At 52.2% G+C, this 20,683-nt stretch overlaps 1 protein-coding gene across 13 annotated transcripts in view; it reads left to right on the top strand.

The window, feature by feature from the left end:
• Positions 1 to 20,683, top strand: part of LOC123275672 (ral guanine nucleotide dissociation stimulator-like) — a 46,164-nt gene that overhangs the window by 1,514 nt on the left and 23,967 nt on the right. For 4 of the 13 annotated variants that reach the window (XR_011503314.1, XR_011503315.1, XR_011503316.1 and 1 more), the window contains exons 2-10: positions 577 to 770; positions 925 to 1,292; positions 2,051 to 2,266; positions 2,621 to 2,724; positions 3,227 to 3,296; positions 3,404 to 3,430; positions 4,361 to 4,429; positions 4,863 to 4,937; positions 5,491 to 5,523. Coding sequence is in view for 8 of the 13 variants with exons in the window: in XM_070509626.1 (XP_070365727.1) it covers positions 577 to 770; positions 925 to 1,292; positions 2,051 to 2,266; positions 2,621 to 2,724; positions 3,227 to 3,296; positions 3,404 to 3,430; positions 4,361 to 4,429; positions 4,863 to 4,937; positions 5,491 to 5,523 (1,156 nt within the window). In the remaining 5 variants the exon portion in view is untranslated. Of the gene's footprint in view, positions 1 to 576; positions 771 to 924; positions 1,293 to 2,050; positions 2,267 to 2,620; positions 2,725 to 3,226; positions 3,297 to 3,403; positions 3,431 to 4,360; positions 4,430 to 4,862; positions 5,631 to 5,894; positions 6,017 to 6,222; positions 6,596 to 20,683 lie in introns of those variants that run through there. The other 9 variants (XM_070509622.1, XM_070509623.1, XM_070509624.1 and 6 more) reach the window with 9 other exon arrangements.

Below are 20,683 nucleotides of genomic sequence, written 5' to 3'. Positions count from 1 at the left end.
AGACCATGGGGACTGTGGCTATGGATGGACCGGCAGACCCTGGATCTCACGCCTCTTGGGGTTTCTGTGGGAGGCCTGAGGTCTGCGGTCTTCCCTACAGGAGGAAATGAATCAAAGAGACCTGTTCATGGGGTGCCAGTCCCGCCATGGGAAGCAGAGGAGAGGCTGGGCTGAGTCGGCCACTGAGAGACTCCTCGCTTCCACAGTTCCCTCTCCCTCTCCCTGCCCTCTGCACATGCACCTCTCCTAAGCACCGCCACTGGGGCCCAGAACAGTAGGTGGTGAGTAGCCTGGTCACAAATCTGCCTCCAACCTCAGTCCTGATGCTCGAGCGTGGAGGATGGGGCAGGCTATGTCCAGGCCCTTTGGGAAAAGAGTGTCAGGTGGAAGACCAGACTCACACAGGCTCTCTGTTAGATTGGCTGATGACCAGGCCTTCCAGTGCAAGGACAGCCACCCAGGGATTGGAGTGGCTGGTCCACCCTCTGGGGCTCAGGCACAGAGAAGGTGCTGTGGGAACACAGTGTGGAACAGCAGGCCAGGTCTGTGACTCTCTTCACACATGCCTCTCCCCAGTGCCCTCTCTCCCATCTGGGGCCCCCGGCCTCAGGAGAACTCCCAGGATATGTGGCAGATGCTGCGCCACTCCAGGATCAACCTGACGTTGGCGTATCTCCAGGACCTCTTGCCTGGCTCAGTCCTGAAGCACCAGGCCACCCCTCTTCTCATCCAGGTGGACCTTTTCCAGGCCACTGAGTTGGAGACAGAGGGTAAGGGAGACCGTAGGCTTGGAAGACTACCCCAGTGGGTGGGTCACGACTGGGGATTCATTGAAAGACAGTGGGATCTTTCCTGTTTGGGGAAAGGCACATGGAAAGCAACTTATGTAGCTGACCCTTTCTCTTTCTCCATCTCCTGCCCCAGCTCCAGCGCTTCTGCCAGGTGCAGAGGCAGAAAAGGGGCCACATCTGGAGCTGGACGGAACTCCAGTTCTATTTCTGCCGTCACTTCTAGCGCTGGAACCGGCAGCAGCGCCCTCAGCTGCTCCAGACCCCGAGCGAGTGCCATCAGCAGCCCCAGCCCAAGTGCCAGGTCCTGAACTGGACTCAACGGGACCAAGGGGTCTGCTGGGATTTCCACCTCAGGCTCCAGTAACAGCCGCAGAATCAGCTCCGGTTCCAGAGGCTTCCCACCCCTGTCGAGTGACCGGGAAGAAGCAGCCCGATGGGAAGCCTAGCCTCATGGCCTTCTCCCCAAGGGAGGTGGCAGAACAGCTGACGGCCATTGACGCGGTGAGCACCCGGGCTCTCAGGGCGGGGTCGGGCAGGCCACCCCTATGCCATCAGCTGGCCCAGACCTGCTTTTCCCTGTGGCGGCTCCTGTGACCTGGGTCCCAATCCCAGCTCCACCACTTCCCAACCATGGGATCTGGGCAACTCCCCAGCCTTCGTGTTCCACCCTCACACTGTAGAGATGGGGACCAAGAGGCCCTGCTGGACAGAGGGGCTGAGCACATTGAGTGAAGTAGAACACAGAGGAAGCCTGGTGGGGCTTGGCCCGAGAGGTCGGGGAGGAGAACTCACTGTGTGCAGCCAGGAACTCAGGCGGCCCAGCCATCTGCTCGGGATGCTCAGCAGCCTCAGCATTTGTGATGCACCAGACGTGTACTTCACTAAAAGGGAGACAACCTGACAAAGCCCGTGGGTGTAGCTGGCACAGGGGAATGTGCAGCGGAATGGGGCCTGGGACCAAGGATGCTCAGGATGCAGGGAGATGCCCCCTTGGGAGGAGCCAAGCGGAGCAGCCCTCTGGAGCTTGCAGTTTGTGGGGGTGGGCTGTGTGTAAATGCTCCTGTCCTTTCCCCACCAGTCTGGAGTCCCGGGTCCTCCTGTGCTGGGTGCTCTCAGTGGAAGAACAATGAAAGCGAGGGGCTCCCACCACGCTGAGAACACATCCTCAGCTTCCTGAGCCCCTCCTTAGACCGGTGACTCCTGCTTGGACACTAAGCTGGGCTGTGGCAGGGCTGAGTGACACTCCCCCTCCTCCCCAGGAAGTGTTCAAGAACGTCGAGCCCTCTGAGTGTCTGGGCTCCACCTGGGGCAAAAGAAACCGACCCGGACATGAGAACGTGGCACCCACCGTCTGGGCCACAGTGGTGCAGTTCAACAGAGTAGTAAAGTGTGTCATGACGTCCTGCCTTGGGGACCCAAACGTGACGGCCCGGGGCAGGGCCAAGGTTCTGGAGCGGTGGATCGAGGTGGCCAGGGTATGCGGGGGGAGACCCTCTCCAGAGCCGTGGAACTGCCCCTTCTCCTTGATCAGCTCTCAGGACTGAAGGCTGCACTCTAAGCCCCTGCACAGTCACTAGGTCCTTCCTGTCAAGGGCACACTGACCTTGACTCGCATGTCCCAGTGGTGGGATGCTCACTTCCTCCCTGGCTCCTTCCTACTTTGAGCGAAATTCCTCCTCCTGGAAGTGTTACTCTTTGGTCCACCTGTGCCCACCCTGGCACCCTGGCCATCTGTCCCACTCAGGAGGGAAGAGTGGAAGGGAGGGGGACTGAAGCCAGAGCAGACAGGGCTCCTGCTCCCCCTCCCAGCTCCTCCTCTCCCTCCTCAGGAGTGCCGAGCCTTGAGGAACATCTCCTCCCTGCACGCAGTCCTCTCGGCTCTGCAGAGCGTGCCCATACACAGACTGAAGAAGACCTGGGGGAAAGTGTCCAGGTGGGGAGGCCTCTCCACAGGAGGACCAGGGGGAGGAGGGAGCTCCCACGTGTCTGCCATTGCCCTCTCGTCGGCTGGAGCTTCCTGGGTGGCAGTAAGCCCTGGGCACAGGGCCTGGGTGGGTGTGCAGTGTCCCTGATCCTCACTGGCAACTTAGGCCCCCAGTTCTGCTTCAGGAATCAGGTTCCCTGGATGTCACATAGTAGGTTGAACCAAAGTGGAGATTTTCAAGTGTTTGCCATACAGCAACAGAACTCTGTGCCCAGTGGAAAACCAAACTGGTCAAAATACAGCTGCTGCATAGAAAAGGGAGTGGCAGCCCCAGGTGACCAACATGAGAGCCCCCTCTGCAGTCCCATGGTGACGTCAGTGCTCAGAGGACACCCACGAAAATCCTCATTCAGGCAGTTTGGATTTTCCAGATTCTCATAGAGAAGGGACTTGCCCTTATGCCCCCTGCCCCATTATTCCTGAGTTTCTCCTTCCTCCTTTCCCCCCTCAGGAAGAGCTGCCGAAAATTTAAAAAGCTCTGTGATGAGGACAACTCCCTTAGCTGGGAGCTGCTCATCAAGGTAGAGTGGAGGCTGGCATGTGGAGGGAGAGGCGGGGTGTGGGGAAGGGGGAAGGGGCAGGATGTGGACGGTCATTTCTCACTTGGAGTTTCTGTGTACAATTCCAGTCTTCCCTGGATGAACAGGAAGATGGGGTATGTTTGGTCCATGGGCAGGTGGGGGAGGTGTTTGTGGGGTGGGAAGCCCGGTCATGGCAGGAAGTGGGGGTGTCTGGGCTGATCCCGGAGGGGATGCTGAGCTGGCCGGTGGAGCAGGGGCTGCCTTCCATTTTGGTCCACGCTGTCAGCACTTAGATTCTTCCAGGCTGTTGCGTGCATGGGGTGGACGGGCGTATGTTTCTTCCCTGAAGCAGCTCAGTGTGTCTTTAGGAAGCCAGGCCCCCACTGCTCCTTCTGTCTTCACCACTTCTCCACGAGGAGGGCACCCTGCCTGCCCTCGGGATGGGCACTGCCAGGCATTCCCCCAGGCCAGGTGGACAAATGGGCTGCCCAGCCTTGAGTCTGAATGGCTGGAGCATGACAGATGTTTGTGCATGTGTGACTCCCCAGAGGCCCTACCACCGTCCCTCCTAGTCTGTCCCTGTCAGGAACACTCACCTGGGTCCTAGTCAGCAGTAACTGGTGCCCAGGTGGCTTATGGGAAGTGTCCAGGAAACTGGTGGTGCTCAGTGGATCTTTCCTGAATGGACCTCATAGGCTTCACATGAAAGAGAAACTGAAGTGTCCTCTCAGCCCCGCCCCACCCTTTCACGCCGGGTGGGGTGAGAGCCAGAACCATGTAAACCGTCACTGACGCTGAGTCCTCAGGAGACCCTGCGAGGTAGGGGTGAGTTGTCACACTTTCCAGATGAGGAGGCTGACTCAGGAAGGACAGGCGTTCGGCCCGAGGTCACACAGCGAGAGTGTTGGAGCTAGGATTGTTCTAGAATCAGAGTGTGCTGGAGGATGGAGTAGCATGGGTACCAGCTGACTTGGTTCAGACGTCCAGGGCTGAGGTCAGAGGGGCTGAGGAGAAGTGGGGTGAGGGGAGGATGGCCTCCTTGACCCTGTCCTCAATCCTGGCAGAAGCAGCCCTCCAAGTTTGCCACCCTGCTGAGGACCCTGCAGAGAGGCCGGAAGAGGCAGCAGCAGCACGTGAGTGCGCCTGTGGGGAGGGGCTCCAAGGTCAGAGGAGGGGACTCTGCCCTCCCAGCTGGGGGCTCCAATCCAGAGAGGGGGCCTTCCTCCTGCAGCCCTCCTCCTGTTGCCGCAGAGCCTGACACCCGCCCTTAGAAGTGACCAGGAGGAGGGCCTGGGGAGCTGCAGCAGGATGGGTCGGGAGAGTGGAGGGGCCAAGGATTAAAGGCCCTGTGACCAGCCAAAAGCAGGCCCTGGGAGGTGACCAGGAGGAGTCTGGTGTTCTTGGAGGGTGAGGGGTGGGGATTGAGGGCCGGCTATAAAGGGTTTGAGGCTGCTCCGTGTGGGGACCCTGGGCTGGGCCAGGAGGCTGAGCATGAGGAGTTTTCAGGGGAGGGTCATGGGGACACCTGAGACCAGGGCCTCATCCCATCTAATCCCAATGGCACAGGGCATCGTCCCCTTCCTGGGCACCATGCTAACTGACCTGATCATGCTGGACACTGCCATGGAGGATTACGTAAATGTGAGTGAGGCCGGGGGCCAGAAGGGGATGACCAGGTTGGGACTTGGGAAGACACAGTCCCAGTACCAAGACCTGAGTGATCAGAATGTGGTAACTTCCTGTCATGACAGCCTCCCAGGCTCCTCTGTGGGCTGGGGCAGTGTGCCCCTCTTAGGGATGAGGGAACGAAGGCTCCACGTGGAGCCCGTCCCGGGTCCCCAGGCTGGCGAAGCAGCAGAGCTGCCCGCCTGCAGAGCTGCATGGGCTTTGTTGGAGGCGAGAGAGAAGTCAGCCTCCAAGTCAGGCAGCACACTGATGGAGCTGTCCCTTCCTGCCTGAGGACTCAGCCTCCCTGTCCGTCATCGGAGGGGCTTGGGCTACAGGGTCTTTGAGTGTCGGCCCCCATGTCCTCCCTTCTCTGGAGCCCAGAGCCTGGCCTGGGTCCAAGTCCTGTTTTCTGTCAGGCCCAGCCCCCTCCTGGACCTGGAGCTGGGCACCATGAGAAGGGGTGTGCACGGGGGCTGGTCATAGCTAGGGGGCTCGTTCTGATGGACTTTTGCTGTCTGCCTTCCAGGGCAATGAGATCAACCACGAGAAAAAGAAAAAGGTGAGCAGCTGTGGCCTTCCATGTCAGGGAGGAGAGGGGCGTGGAAACCAGAGACGCCCCTGGGCGGAACTCTCCTGGGCACCACCCGCTGCATCTTACATTTACTGAGAGTGTTGGATGACAGAGAATCAGGAGACCCATCCAGTGGGGGGGGGGGGTGGGGGCAGCGGTGGGCATCAAGCAAAACTTCCTGCGGGAGGGGCTTCTACCCATCTCTGAGAACAGGTAGGTCCTGCGTGGAATTGGAGGGAAGGAGGGTCCCATGTGAGCAAGGACCCAGGACCAGCCCCTTGCCCCACTCCTCACCCCCTGAAGACCCTGCAGCATCCCCAGCAGGCTCTGTCTGCATCCTCTTCTCCCTCTGGTGCCAGGAGCACAAAGTGATGATGGAGATCGTGCAGCTCCAGGAGGCTGCAGAGAATTACAACCTAGAGCCCCAGGAGCTATTCAGGGCCTGGTTCTGGGACATGCAGCAGCTCAGTGAGGACGAGAGGTGAGGCTGGACAGGACATGGGGAGGAAGAGGTGCACTCTCCCTGCTGGCCAGTCCGGAGAGCCTGTGTCCATGACTCCCTTGTCAGCCCTGACCTGTCGCATGGCGATGGCTGGGGAAGCTGGGCTCCAGCTGCTGGGCAGATGCCGGGAGGGACACCAGGGCTGTGGATTGTGGGAGGCTCACAGATGCCACTCTATCCTGTAGCTACAGCCTGTCCTGCCAGCTGGAGCCCCGGTGCTAGTTGGCCAGCAAATCTCTCCAGGCCCAGAGAGCATGGCCATCATGAAGCTGAGGAGGGAGTGAGCGTCCCGTTGTCGTATGACCTCTTCCTTAGCAGCAGGGACCCAGCTGGGGCACTCAGGGTGCAAGGGCCCCACCGCCTGCCACCCCTTCCTGAGGCCAATTTCCATCTCTGTAGGGGTGAGAATCACTGCTTGTAAATAGTTCATGCCAGATTTGCAGACTGTTGTATTAAAGTCCTGTTTCTCTTAGAGCCTGGGAGTGGTGGTTCTTTCACATTCTGTGCTAATTTAAACGCTCTCCAGACTCTCAGATCCCTCACTGGAGTAAGACATTTTGCAGTCATGCGATTATTGTGTGTGGGAGAGGGGGAAGGTGCAGCCCCTCCCTGGCTGCTGAAGGAGACCGCCAAGTGCCTCTCCTCAGAGGACAGGTCCGTGTCAGCATCGTGAAGCTGGGCCAGGAGCAGAGACAGCCCATCAGACCCCTGAGATGGGAGGTCGAGGTGTTTTCTCAGGCCGAGCATCCACCATGGAAATGTGGGGGGCCCTAAAGCCACCACTTGCCAGGCCCACTCTGTGCCCCAGGAGAGGGGCTGCCCGTCCACACTCTGGAGGGAGAGGAAACATTTCCTGCATCTCTTGTGGACGTGTCTCTGGACCCCATGTTGGGAACTTGTAGTTTTTTAGTTCAGCCTCTGGAAACGCATCAGCTCTAAGTGGGGAAAACACGTAAGGAGATCAAACCGTGCGTGTGGAGAGGACAAGGCCAGGGGAAGGTCATTTGTGCAGGGACTTTGGGCAGGCAGGACCTCCCCTCCTCAGTGTCCCCCTGGGGCTCCATGCTCACCCTTTCCCTGGCCTGGAATCCTGCTGGGAACTTGTCCCCGGCTCCGAAGTCCTCTCCCTGCTCGTCTCCTCTCCAGGGGAACACTTGAGGTGCAGCCGTCCAGGCTCCAGCTGGGCCCCGTTCCCGACACCCTCCTGCTCCCTGGGACCCAGGACCCCAGCCCCTGCACTTCCTTCTTCACTCTTGTCAAGTCAGAAGTCCCCTCAAGGCCCCACCCTCCCTCAGGTGCCTCACAGCCACTCCTCCCTGGCTGGCCTGATGGACCAGGATGGGTTCTGACAGGCGGGATAAGGGTCCAGGTACCTGGCCAGACGAAACCCCCACTCGGTCCCTTGCTGACCAAGGTGACTTCCGGGTCTGTGTGGTGCTGACGTCCTTGGTCTGGGAGATCCGTCCGTCACACCCTGAGTCATGTTATTCCTGACTTGTCCTACGTTCTGGCTGGGCCCGAGCCCATAGACCTTTGCCCCTGGGATGGCTGTGCTCTCATCCACAGTCTTGTGCTGTGGTTACCTCCTGGGCTGTGTGAGCCATTTCTGTTGGGGGTTTGAAAGCTGAGGCTGAGAGGGGCAGGCGTAGGGATGTCCTCCAGGGGAATGCCACCCAACTGTGATCTCTGGGCATCCATGGACACGGCCTTGCCTGTTTAAATCCTGAAGGGCTGGCAGTATGGGTGGACAAGAGCCACTGCGCTGAGTTCACCCAGAGTCCCCACCCGGTGATCGGCAGCTCAGGGGTCACCGCCGAGTATTGTGAACGTGCTCCCACGGAAACACCCAGTCACAGCAAGACCCAGATGACTTGTTTAGCGGTTCAGAGCTCTCCCCTCTGGATGGAGGCTGCCAGTGGCCCTGAGACACACAGGGGGCCTGGCCTCTGCCAGCGTGGCCTTCAGGCTGCGGCAGGGACGGAGCACACATCCTGGTTGCCCATGGCCTCCCTGACAGGGCACAGCCATCCAAGAACGTGACTGGCTACACGGCAGACCATCCTTTACCTCCAAGAGCAAGAGAAGCGCCAGGACCCAGGGCTGAGCAGGGCCGGGGAAGGCAAGAGGTTTAGGTTAAGAGTCTTTGTGCGTATCCACTCATTTTGCCCTCAGAATAATTTGGAGTGTTGTGGGTAATATCCCAGGTTTTTAATAACGTAGAGGAAGCACAGAAAGGAGGAGTAATTGGCCGTTGTCACCCACACCATCTGGCCTGTCCTCCTCAAACCTGCCTGGGCTCTCTTGCTCCCTCACCTCCGCTTTTCTTGCCTGCAACTAGAATGCCTGCCCACCGCATCTCTGCCCCCTCAGAGAGATGGCTTACCCAGGGACTCCATCTTGATGCAGGGAACCTGTTGTCCTCGATGTGACCAGGGCCCAGGTCAGTTCCGAGTTGGTCCCCCTCCCTTGGCCGTGAGAGACAGAGAGAGCTCATGTGTGCCTGATTGTCCTACCAGATTAGAGGCTGAAGTCATGAATTTCCTTCTATCCCACCCACCATCAGGCCCAGAAACGAAGGAGCAACTGGAATCTTGTTGGATTGGGGGCACATTTTGTGCCAGAGAAGAATAGCGTCACACAGTTAAAGGGTCCTGGTGGGAGACTTTACGACGTTCTTCAGTGACACAAAGTTCTGCCGTGTAGTCTCACTAGCTGTTTCTTAACAAGCATCCCCCCAAGGCTGCTCCTGACCACAGAGAGTGGGAGTCAGAACTGGGCAAAGTTTCATCATCAGAACTCTTCACTGGTCTGTGGTCTTTTTGCCAAGAGAGTGAAATAGACCAAGGGAGACGTCCCTGCTCCCCGCAGTTCTCGTGCCATGAGTGCCATCCCACCCCATTGCAGGGGACAACTGCTGGGTAGTCGGGCCTTCTCTCAGGGGCAGACATTTTGGAATGGCCTGGGAGCAGATTTGGGAAGTCAGCGTCAGCTCTCCGACCATGTCTCCAGAATCTTCACGAGCTCACAGGAAGCAGGACCTGGTTTTGAGTTTCTGAGCATGACTACACTAAGGTGGTCACTCAGGGCCTTGCCCAGGAGGCACCTCCTCCTGGGAGCAGCCGAGATGCAGGGACCTAGGCTAGCATCAGAGCAGGTGGCCTGGGGGAGTGGCAGCTTGTCTGTGGTACTCAGAGGCTGTTTAAAAGCACCCTGGATGGTAGGAGGTGTGAAAGAAGGAGCTGGACCCGGACTCGTGGGGAGCTGAGGATGGCTGGAAGGATGTGAGGTTGTCACACAGAGCTGGGTGTCCACCGTGATGGAAACAGAGGTGAACAGAGGCCAGGGCAGTGCTGAGTGTCCACAGACCAGTCAAAGCCAACTGGTGGGCTTCCCAGCAGAAGGTAGAGCCCAGTAACAGGGGTGTGAGGGGTGGGAGCAGACAGTACACAGCCTGGAGCGGGCAGGAGTTGGAGGCCCAGAGAGCTTGTGGTGAACAACAGGGCACGTTAAGGAAAACGGGGCCCCGTCTCAGAGAGCAGCAGGCATGCAGCCTGGGCGACGGATGGAGCCTCAAACAAACAGGGCTGGAGCCCTCAGCCAGCACGACTGGAGTTCATTTCCAGAAAAAAGAGAGGCTCCCTGCCAGGAGGACACAACCACGAGGCTTCGGGGGTCCCATAGCCAGGCTGGAGGGGCTAAGCCTCCTGATGTCCTGGGTGGAAGGGCTCCCAGGGCATGGGGTATGGAGCAAGGGGGCAGGGAAGGGGCACCCGAAACACCTCAGGAGCCCAGGGGAGCCTAGGGTGCTTGTTCCCTGGTGTCCACCCCAAGCGTGGATTCAAACGGGAGTGCTGACCTGCTGAGTGGTTCAGGCCCCAGTGCCTGCTGGCCTGCTGCCCCTTCCTCGCCCTGTGGCCTGGGACCGGGATGTGAGAAAAGCTGCTGAGCACGGGCTTGGTGTGACCATGGCCCACAGACGGCATGCCAACCACACTGAACCCTGCATCCAGGAGGCATGTGAGGCCCGGCAGCACCTCTCAGGAGGGCCCAGGATGCGTTTTTCGTGTCCTAACGACGGCAACAATAGTTCCCTAGTGGAATGTGTCCTTATGTGAATGTAGCAATGAGGCAGATGGAGCTGGAAGGATGCACAGAGATCCCATGCTAACCTGTGCATTGTATGGGGAACCTGAAGTGCAAAGGGCCCAGGAGCCGCTGCGGCTCATGTGGAGAAGCTCAGTCACTCAGCGAATGGATGGGGGCGTGAGCGCACACGGGCCAGAAACCAACACCAACTACCTTTGCTCCATGCACATCGCTCTGATTTTGAAGTGTTTCAGCTGAATAGACCATTTTCTTAACTAAACAAATTTCCAACTGATGCCCCCACTGATTCTGAAGGGGCCTCTTTCTCAAACTCTCAGAGCCACGCTGGCGGGCATGAGACCGCTCCTTGTCCTGACGGAGCTCCGCTGCCTCTTTCTGCCTCCAGTGTCCCTCACATGTGTGGCAATCTTCCTCTCTTTTGTCTGTGGGACACCTACCACAGCATGGCTTGATGAACAGGGCATAAGTCTGCTCCTAGGATTTGAACCTGTGAATCCTGGGCAGCCGAAATGAAGCATTTGACTCAGCCACTACACCGCCGGGTAGGTTTTAATGCTTAAATATTCTTACGACATAAATGTGATGGAAAACTATGGCGCCTGTGTATTTTAGTTGGGGATATAACGCCTCCTTACTTTTCTACAGGATTCTGCAGCATTGTCTTGCGCCTTCTCAGCCTCAGCCTGGAATCAGCCTTTTCCTCAAGGAGCACTGGCTCCTTGTATGAGACCATGGCATTAAAAACGTGCATCTGTGAGCTCAGTGTGCTGGTTGCTCCGGGGTGTCCTTGCTTCTTGGCCTTCTCGGTGGCAGGATGCTTAAGTTAGGCTGGTGTGCTGACCTTACCGTGTGTACACTGTCTGCTGTATATGTGTCTATATGGAAACAGCCATGTTTAGATTAAGGTCAACGTCAGTTCAGAGCACGGCTTCCCAGTCGAAAGCATGGCCACATGGAGCCCTCCAGCCCGCGCCCTGCCCTCCCCGAAACCTGCCCCTGCAGTAGTGGAACCCTGGCTCCTGCCGTCTGACGACCACTCAGTCCTTTCTCCAATCCCGGTCTAGATGCATAGGGGCCTCACAGTTATTAACCAGTAACTGTTGAGAAAGAACTTTATCAAGTAGGGTTCTCTGCTTGCTCGGTGTCTTTTCCTGTAGTTGTACAGATTCCAGTCATTTCCAAAGGTCCTTAGGTCAGCACCACTTCCCCCACCACTTGCAGTGAGTTTGTTTCTTCCATTCTCAATACAGTTAGACTCTCTATTCTCATCTGCATGCCATCCAAGGATCCACCCACCTAAATCATTTTACTAATTTGTGTAAGTCAAGATTTGCTCTTTCCACTGTAAAAATCTGGGGATTTCGTCAAAGGCAGAGAGGCAAGTATCCGCCATTAAAGCATCACACGGATTTCCTGACCTCTTCATCCCTCTCCCCCGACCCCAGCCCTGCACAGCTCTGGGAAGCTGATCTGTGGATCAAATTGATAGCTTTGTGTTTGCAGAATGCCATATCAATGAGACCGTACTCTACCCAGCCTTCGCAGATGCTTCTTTCTGTTAGAAAGGTGAATTTGAGATTCCTCCATGTGCTTTCATCTTGATAGCTCTTTCAGTGTTGGCACCTGATAGCATTACATTGCATGGATGTACCTCACTTGGGTGTCCTTTCATTAATGGAAGGTTATCTTTGTTCATTCAAGTTCCCTGCCTGTATAAATGAGGTGCAGTCTATATATGTGTGCTGGCTTTTTTGTTGACGTTCTACTTGAAAACATTGTGTAAATGCCTAGGAAGATGGTTGAGGGATCACGTGTTAAGATGATGTTTAGCTCTGTACGAAAGTGCCCAAGTGTCTTCCACAGTGGCCGCACCACTCGGCATGGGCAGCAGTGACGACAGAGAGTCTGTGCTGTCCTAGCCCCCAGCCATGAATTGATCTCGTCTATTTGTGTGTCAAGGCGTCTCACTTTGTTTCAACTTGCTTCTCTCTAATGATAAGTGATTTTGAGCATCTTCTTGCATGCTTATTGTATGCTTATACCTTCATTAGCGAGGTGTCTGTTCAGATCTTGACCCATTTTTCATTGGAATGTTTGTTTTCTTATTGTTGAATTTATGATGCTTTGTACATTTTAATACAAGCCCTTTCTTAGATAGGCTTCTTCCAAAGATTTCGCACAGTCTACGGTTGGTCTTTTTCTTCTCTTAACAGTGATTGTCACAGAGTGGAAAATTTTAATTCTAACAAAGTCCACCTTAACTGGATTTTTCATTGAAGACTCGTTCTTTCAATGTTGAAGATAAAAGGTCATTATGAAAACTGAGGTCATATCTTCTCCTTTGCTAGTTCTAGAATTTTGATAGTTTCGCAGTTTATGTTTACATCCATGAACAATTTTTGTGAATATTTGTGTCATGTGAAAAGTTGGCATCTTTGTTAAGTTTTTTCCATATGGTCACCCGATTGTGTCATCACCATTTGTTTAAAAGACTAACTTTTCTCCATCAAATTGCCTCTGATCTTTTGACAAAGATCAGTTGCCCATGTTTGTGAGTCTATCTGTGGACTCTGTATTCTTTTCCATTTATCTCCTGGCACATTCTTACCCCAGCATTACACTCCCTGTACCTTTCTAAATCCTGGAATGGGGAAGTGCGGCTTACTCAACTTTGCTCTTCAGTGTTGTGCAGGATATCCCAGGTGCAGAAACGGTTTGTAGATATCTACAAAGTATCTGACTGGGACATTGACTGGGGTTGTGTTGACTCTATAGGTCCAGTCGGGAAGAGCTGACATCTTAATTATACTGAGTCTACTGATCATGGAAGTGAAATATGTCTCCTATTAGGTAGGTTTTCATTGCTAGCTTTTCACAGCCTTTGGTAGTTTTCTGGATACAGATTTGTCTTTACTTGTTTAGATTTTTACGTAAGGATTTTATTTATTTTTATTTTGTACCCTTTTGTGAAGGGTATTTTCTTTTCTTTTAATTTCCCATCATTCATTAGCAGCACAGAGGATGCGCACCGCGTGTTGCACTTTGACCTGTACTTCTTGTTATCATAATCCACTCTCATCAAGGCCTGTGAGGTGGTGCCCATTCCATTTGAACTTCAGAAATTAAGGGACTGAACAGTGTGACCACTGAGCTGCTGTGCCTCGGCTTAGGAGTCCCTGCTTAGCAGTAGCCAGCTTGCTGCCCGGCCGGGGGCACAGGGCGCCCACCACCGCCTTGTTCTGACCGGGGCCCCAGAGACCAGGGTGTGGCGCTGGGTGTGCCACCCATGGACACAGGTTCCCGGCCCGGCCCCAGTGCGACAAGAGCTTCCTGTCCCCAGTATCGATGTGCCGCTCCCTCAGGAGGAGGATGCTCCCTGCCCGCTGCCGGCCCAGCAGGGGCCTGGGTGCCTCCTCTGACACTCTCCTTCGGTCATGCGCACAGAGCTGCATGGTCTGGACTGTTCCCGGGGCTTGTTCTCTACTCCCTCAGGGCGTGTGTTCCTGAGGCCTATTGTGCACAGGATCGTCCTTTATGGGGCTCATGGGACGATCACAGCCCGCTGTGCTGTGTCACAGGCTTATGAGGTTTGTGGGAGGAATCCTGCACAGATTCAGACACACAGGTGCCCTCGTGAAAGGATGTGCAAGATGTTGGGCCTTCCCGGGAGGGAGCTGGGGACACAGGACACGCCTGGAGACTACAGAATTCCCTGGCGAAAGGGAAAAGTGTGCAATCCTACATCCGCTGCAAGAATTGTTAATGCTAAATTTCCTATGACATGGAAGTAGCTGAAAATATATTGAAAGATAAAGATGAGATGTATTAATAAACATTATTTTAATTTTCAATGTTTTATGTATATATCAAAATCAGAAATTATTATAATTTTACATTCCTGGCTTTCAAAAAAGACAAATTATCTATAATATTTGTAAAATGCATTTCTCTGCTTATCTTGTTTTCAAATGAGAATATTGCCGTGATTGACGACATTTTCTCCTAACAGAGGGACAGTCTTAAATATTTCTAAATATTAGCTCATTGAAACATCTTTTGCAGGATTCCAATGTGACTAGAATTGTTACAAAATAGTAATAAATCTAGGCCACTACCAAATGTTTTGTGAGAATGTGATAAGAATATATCCTGAATCAGTTTTGGAGGGGATCCGAACACAATAGTGGTTTTTAAAATACCATTAAAGTGATTAAAAATACTGCTTAAATCGTTCAAGATGAAATATATTAAACTTAAAGCTCCGTTTCAGCTGACCGCAGAGACCCAACAAGCAGGCCTGGATCCAGGGACCAGCCCCACGGACCCACAGACTCGTCAGAAATAATATTTCTTGTTTTTTGTTTTGAGTAACTAAGTTTTAGAGTAGTTTGTTACACAACAAAGGCTAACTATATAAAAGTGAAGAAAAATTTGAAACTGCAAAAAATTTTAATAAGCAAAGAAAAGTCACCAACAATTCCAGCAACCCAAAATAACCAGTGAGAAAATTTTGGTGTGTTTTCTATCATTTTTACATTTATTAGTTATGTAGCTAGAGAGTGAGAGACAGAGTGAGAAACAGGAAGATGATAGAAACGCATACAGAATTTATAGGATGTTATGTAATTGAAGTCTTGCGTTTTCCCCTCATTACCACTAATTAGCACTGTTTCCTGTCATTAACTATTTCTGGAAAGTAGGACATCACTGACTTGGAAACATCTTTCAAACACCACAATTTCACTCCTGGTCAGCCACATGTAGATGTTGCCCGACACTGATGGATGTGTGCGCCTATGAATCCAAGTGCCATAAATCTAGTCTAATTGGGGTAAAACGAAACAAACAGACCTTTATGGGCCATCTGATATTGTTCAGATTTATCTGAATAATTGACTAGGGGGTGAGCTTTGATTGCTTACATTTGTCACTGGGGACAGGAAACAGTTCTTGTGACTCCGGCCTTCCTGGGATGGGCCCGCTGCCCCTTGCTGCAGGACCCAGCCTGAGGGGATGGGAAGAGCTGCTGGAGGAAGCCCTACTTGGCCATTTACTCCCGTACCAGCTTAACCCCCAACCTTGCTCCCTGGGGGCAGTGACCTGGGTGGGCAGACAGGTGGGCAGCCTCCTGCATGGAACTCATCCTGGAGAAGAGACAGCCCTTCAGGCTGCAGGTCTGCTCGGGGGGCCTGGGTCACCCAAGAGGACGGGCTGTTCTGAGGACTGAGGCTGCCTCGGGTTTACATTTGTTCACGTCTGAGTCCTAGGAGAAGAGGGGACTGGAATGGGGCCTACTCAGGCCACAGCTGGGGTGAGGTTCAAGGAGCATGGTTCAAAAGCCACAAGCAGACCCACAGGAAGTCCAGATCTTCTTTTTGGGACACAAATCTCGTCAATGGACTTCGGGAGGAAGTTTCGCCTCTCTCGTTGGCCTCTCTCCTGCCGTCCCCATCCCATCCTCTCCTCCTGTAACACAAAGCTGGGAATTTGCCTGGCAGAAATGGTCCAGCAGCCTGGAGAAATGAGGACAGCCACACAGGACCGTCTTTCCTTGGGGGAACAGGGGAAGTAAGCATGAGAGTATGCCACTGTGATAGACATTTCAGGCTGAATTGACAGCTGCTGTCTTCACTAAAACTCCCAGGGGACATTGGGAAAGCAGGCAGGCTGGTTGTGGTCACCTGTCCCAGTGCATGCTGCCAGAGCTCAGCCCTGGGCATCGGGCACTTCTGCCGTTTCCTTGTTCACTGCTTCAGGGAGATGGGGCTGAGGGCAGGGCCAGGGGAAGTGGGGCACAACGGAGGCCAAGGATGTTTGCTCAAGTTGTACATGTGACAGTCCTAGGGGCCACCTGGAAGTAAAGGGCTGAGTCTTGTGCCCTCAGGAGCCAGTAGAGACAATGCAGTAAACCCTTAGATAAATGCAGTAAGAATTCTGCCTCTTCTCACCTCCAGGCTAGTGTGACTTGAAGAAACCCTGGTGAGACTAGAATGACGTTCATGCCAGTGCCCACGGTCTCTCTCTCAGAACTCTGCTTTTCTCAGTGCTCATCTCTTTGAACATTTGTTTTCCATTCGGCAGCACCCCCTACATGTCAAAATGCTCCTAAACAGCTCATAACAAAAGTCGCAGATATCAGTCCACTGGGGTAATCACAATGCAGAAGTTCAATGAAAACCAAATGTTGTCCTGAACGACGGGCTTTGCCTTTGAATTGTTGGTGGTTAGAATTGTCTCCACAGGCGCTCAGGTTATTGTAACACAGCAGGGCACTCTCAATCTCCCATTATACAAATGGCAGCCTTTATATTATATATAAATTATTATATTTTACTATATATTATAAATTATATATATTATATAAATTATATAAATATAATTTGTAAATTATATTTTATATATAATTTATATATTATATATATAAAAATATAATAAATTATACATAATAGACAGGCAGACCTGTCTATTAGAGGAGACCAAAACTGCATCTCCATGATCATTCCTCTCTGGGCACGTGCATCTGGACCCCGAGGTCACGGCTGGGAATCCCTGAACTCAGAGGTGGGGCCAGGGCGGGCGTAGCCTTTGTAGCCCACCAAGCCCGGACACGGAGGAGCCTGCTGGTCTCGGCAGCGACTGAGAAACGGAAGGGCATGCACATGCTGTTTCCTGGGATCCTGGGGATCCGGTCGCTCGAGGGGAAGAGGTGGGCTTTGCAAAGCAGATCCACACTATCCAAGCTCAGCACAGCCTGGGCAGCCCCATCCTGGCACCGAGTCCTGCTCCTCTGTGCTGCAGGCCCAGTGCAAATGAGGCCTTGGAGATGAAAGCTTCTCCCCATCCCTGAGCGCTCTCTGAATTTCAGGCCAAAAATTCTTCCTGTGTGTACGGCTCTGGAGAGAGGTTCGCGTGGCCCAAAGAGCTTAGTTGTTTATATAAAATGTGCACCATGTCCCGCCAGGTAAGTAGGTTTTAATTTCTTCAGAATATTGATTAATTGACTGATTCATTCATTCATCCACTCATTCATTTACTCATTGAATCAAACTCTGAGCCACGACTGTGTCCCTGGCCCTGTGTAAGCTCCTGGAATATCAAGAAGAAGAAGAAGAGAGCACCGCCCTTGCCCCTGGAGAGTTAGATTCTAATGAGGGGAGACACAGAGGAAGCAAAGCTCCACCAGAGATGGCAAGAGCTGTGGCAGAGATGGAGAAGATGCTGTGCGAGCCACAGGAGGGCACACTGACTCTGCAGAGGAACACAGGACAGTTTGGAGGAGGTTCCTAAATGCTGATAGCAGAATGGCAAGGACAGTGACAACTGTGTCACTGGGAAGATGAAGCAGCAGGGACTCTCATTTGCTGCTGGCGGGAGTCATAGTTGTGAGGACCTTGTTGGAAGTGCTTTGCCCATGACCTCCCAAAGGTAAACATGGTTGGTTTCCTCTGACTGAGCAATTCCACCCGGGGTTTATTCCATGACACGTGGCTGCACACATCTGCCAGATGACTCTTATGGGAATGTTCATCGCCAGTCTACTCACAATAGTGGAGAACTGGAAACAACTCAACTTTCCATCAAATAGGATAGATAAGTAACTTGAGTATATTCACATGATGGAATACTACACAGCAACAAAAAGCAATAAGCTCCTGCCACCTGCAGCAACAGTGTGACTCTCCCAGACATCATGATGAGTGAAAGAGCAGGACAGAAAAGACCACCCACTAGGATCCTACTTCTATCTCTGGTGGTAGACCTCAGCATAGCCATTTCCCAGGAGGAGGGTTGTGACAAGGGAGGGGCACAAGGGGTGGAGGCATGGGAAATATTCTACATCCTGCCCCGGGAGGTGGTACACAGGTTAAATAGTGTCAACTGAGAGAAAGCTGCAGGTGATATTGGTGACGGAGTTCATTCAATACTTGGGGTGAGGAGTGGGACCCCGAGAACCAGTTCCACAGGGTGCTCTGATGGGACTGCTCCGAGGGTGTGAGGTGAAGGGCAGCTTCTGTCTCTTTTACCAACAGTGTACGTGCAGGGAAGAGGAGAAGAGGGAAAAAACTTGCCACTAGATTTCATCTATGTCAGAAAGGATACGGTGCATCTGGGTGACATAAAAAGCATCTTCAGTCATACATCAAACAAGTTCAGAGAAGCTGATGTTATCTACGTGCGGAGGGAGATGAGGACCAGGGTCGTTAATTATTCCCACAATCTCTAAGCAATGCAGTGGGGGAGGGTGAGAGCGAGCTGCCCTTCACCTCTTCCTGCTCTGCAGAGGTCCAACTGGGGTCTTCAGTCATGAGACGTGGGGACACAAGGTCGTGTGACACAGGCTGAAGATGGCCTGCACGGCTACTGCGCAGCACAGCGTGGGTGTCATTGGACTGACTTAATGCCTATGCAGTTTGTGGGCTAGATTCACCCATCGGGCCAGGGAGAGGGGTTCCAGAAACCTGTCCACAAGACATAAGTGACACTCGTGCAGCTGCATACTTCATATTCACGCAATTCTCTGAATGTATGTTATAACCCAATGACACATTTTAAAGTCAAAAATCAAGTAACAAACACACAGCACAGAATGTTATCACTTGACATCCTAGAACACAGAAAGCATCCCCAAGTCATAGGAATGATCAACAATAAACCGGAAAAATGATGTGATTCTGAAATGTAAATGTTCCAGAACCAGGAAGATCACAGGACAGGTAGAGATCGGCTTGGGACTGACCGCAGGCACAGCCTGTGACTCTGGGCGACAGCTCCCTGGACCTCACTTCCTGCTGATTAACACTGGTGTTAACAACAAGGTGATCACATCTGAATTTGTCTAATATGGTGTCTGCACATACGCTTTCATCAATAATTGTTACAGCAAGTACGTCAGTCTTTTCTACAGTGACTCCCATGTTTTGAAGCGTGAGCACCTACTTCAGTTTTTCCCAGTGAAAGTCTTTTTAGTTTTAAGTAGAAACATTTTCAAGCACATGGAGAAGTAGAAAAGGGTAATAACTACCCTAATACATCCATCAACCCATTTAATAATTAACATTTTGTTATATTTGCTACATTGTTTTTCTGAATTAGACTCTTTTAACATCCATCTTATTATGGAAAGGCTGAGTATTAAAAACAGAGGAGTAGAAAGAATTGCCATGTAGCCAGCACCCGGCCTCCATCATTATGAAGTCATGGCTCATCTTGTTTCTGTTATAACCCCACCTCTTTTCCCACTTCCCACCCCAAAATTAGTAGAGACAAATCTCAAATAGGATATCATTTCATGCACAAATATTTAAATACACATCACTACAAGAAAGGACTTTGTAAAATAGAACCACCAAAGCACCGCCATACCTTAAAAAATTAACAATAACCTAAGGCCTGAGAATGTGCATTTCTAACAAGCTCCCGAATCACGCTGATGCTGGTCTGTGAAGGCATGTTGGGTGGCACTGCTCTAGTTTCCCACAGTCCAGAGTTAGCTAGCTGTGTCCCCACGGAGTCTTTGAATCTGTTTTTCTGCTCCTCAGGCATTTTGTTAAAATTGACTCAGCTAGATTCAGACATCAAATTTGTAGACTTTCATCAGGAGGCACCATGTCTGGCCATCTCTCTTTGAGACCTTTGTAGCCACCAATGACCATTCCTAGATCTGTTGTTTCATTAGGGGGTGCAAAATGGTTATGCCCTCACTCCGTGGATCCTTCTTCATTCATTACCTGGCCCATTTCTATAAGGAGACTTTCTCTCGTCAACTGTTTGAATACCCTAAGGTAGGGTTCTTACAGAAGTCAGGATAAATGCTTGAATCTCTCTTTTCATTAACGCATTTTCCAAAGATTGTGTTGGTTCTCTAGCATCCTGAGCCACCAAAGGGATGTTTTCTGTTTGCCTTTTTTTTAATCTATCCTAGTGAATTCGTGAATGCAGTCACGCCCGGTATAATGACGTTTAGGTCAACGACAGACCATGTATATGTTGGTGGTCCTGAAAGATTCGTACCATAGAGCCTGGGTGTGAAGGAGGCTATCCCATCTAAGTTAGTGTAAGTACACTCAGTGATGTTCACACAAGGGCAACACTGGCTAAGGATGGATTTCTCAGAACGTATCCCGTCGTTAAGTGATGCATGACTGTACAAATATTTTGGTGTCTTTCAAGTCACTGTTATTAGTTTTGATGCTCAAATTGCTCCATCTTTGACTAATGGGAGCCTAGTCAGGTCAGCTCCTGGGTCCTTTTGACAAGACTCGAGTTATCTTTGATGGCTTCCTATCTTTGGATACGACAAGATTTTCATGCTCACCTGCTACATTGCTTGTCCCAGACCTGGAAGCAGCCATTTCTCCCAGGAGCCCTGGTTGCAGTTAATGAGAAATGGTGCTTGGAGTCCACAATCTAGACACTAGAAGCTTTCACTAGTGATGGGTGTGTCATTGTTTCCAGACCTTTTAGTGCATAAAGCTGGAAAGCGTTTTTTAAAATACAATGTATAATGAGTTTATCAGACTGCTTCTGATTAAAATTCAG

This window comes from Equus asinus, chromosome 5 (assembly GCF_041296235.1).
Source record: "Equus asinus isolate D_3611 breed Donkey chromosome 5, EquAss-T2T_v2, whole genome shotgun sequence".
Lineage (NCBI taxonomy): Eukaryota > Metazoa > Chordata > Mammalia > Perissodactyla > Equidae > Equus > Equus asinus.
The sequence above is the reverse complement of the archived record's forward strand: the minus strand, read 5'-3'. Positions and strand labels throughout refer to the sequence as shown.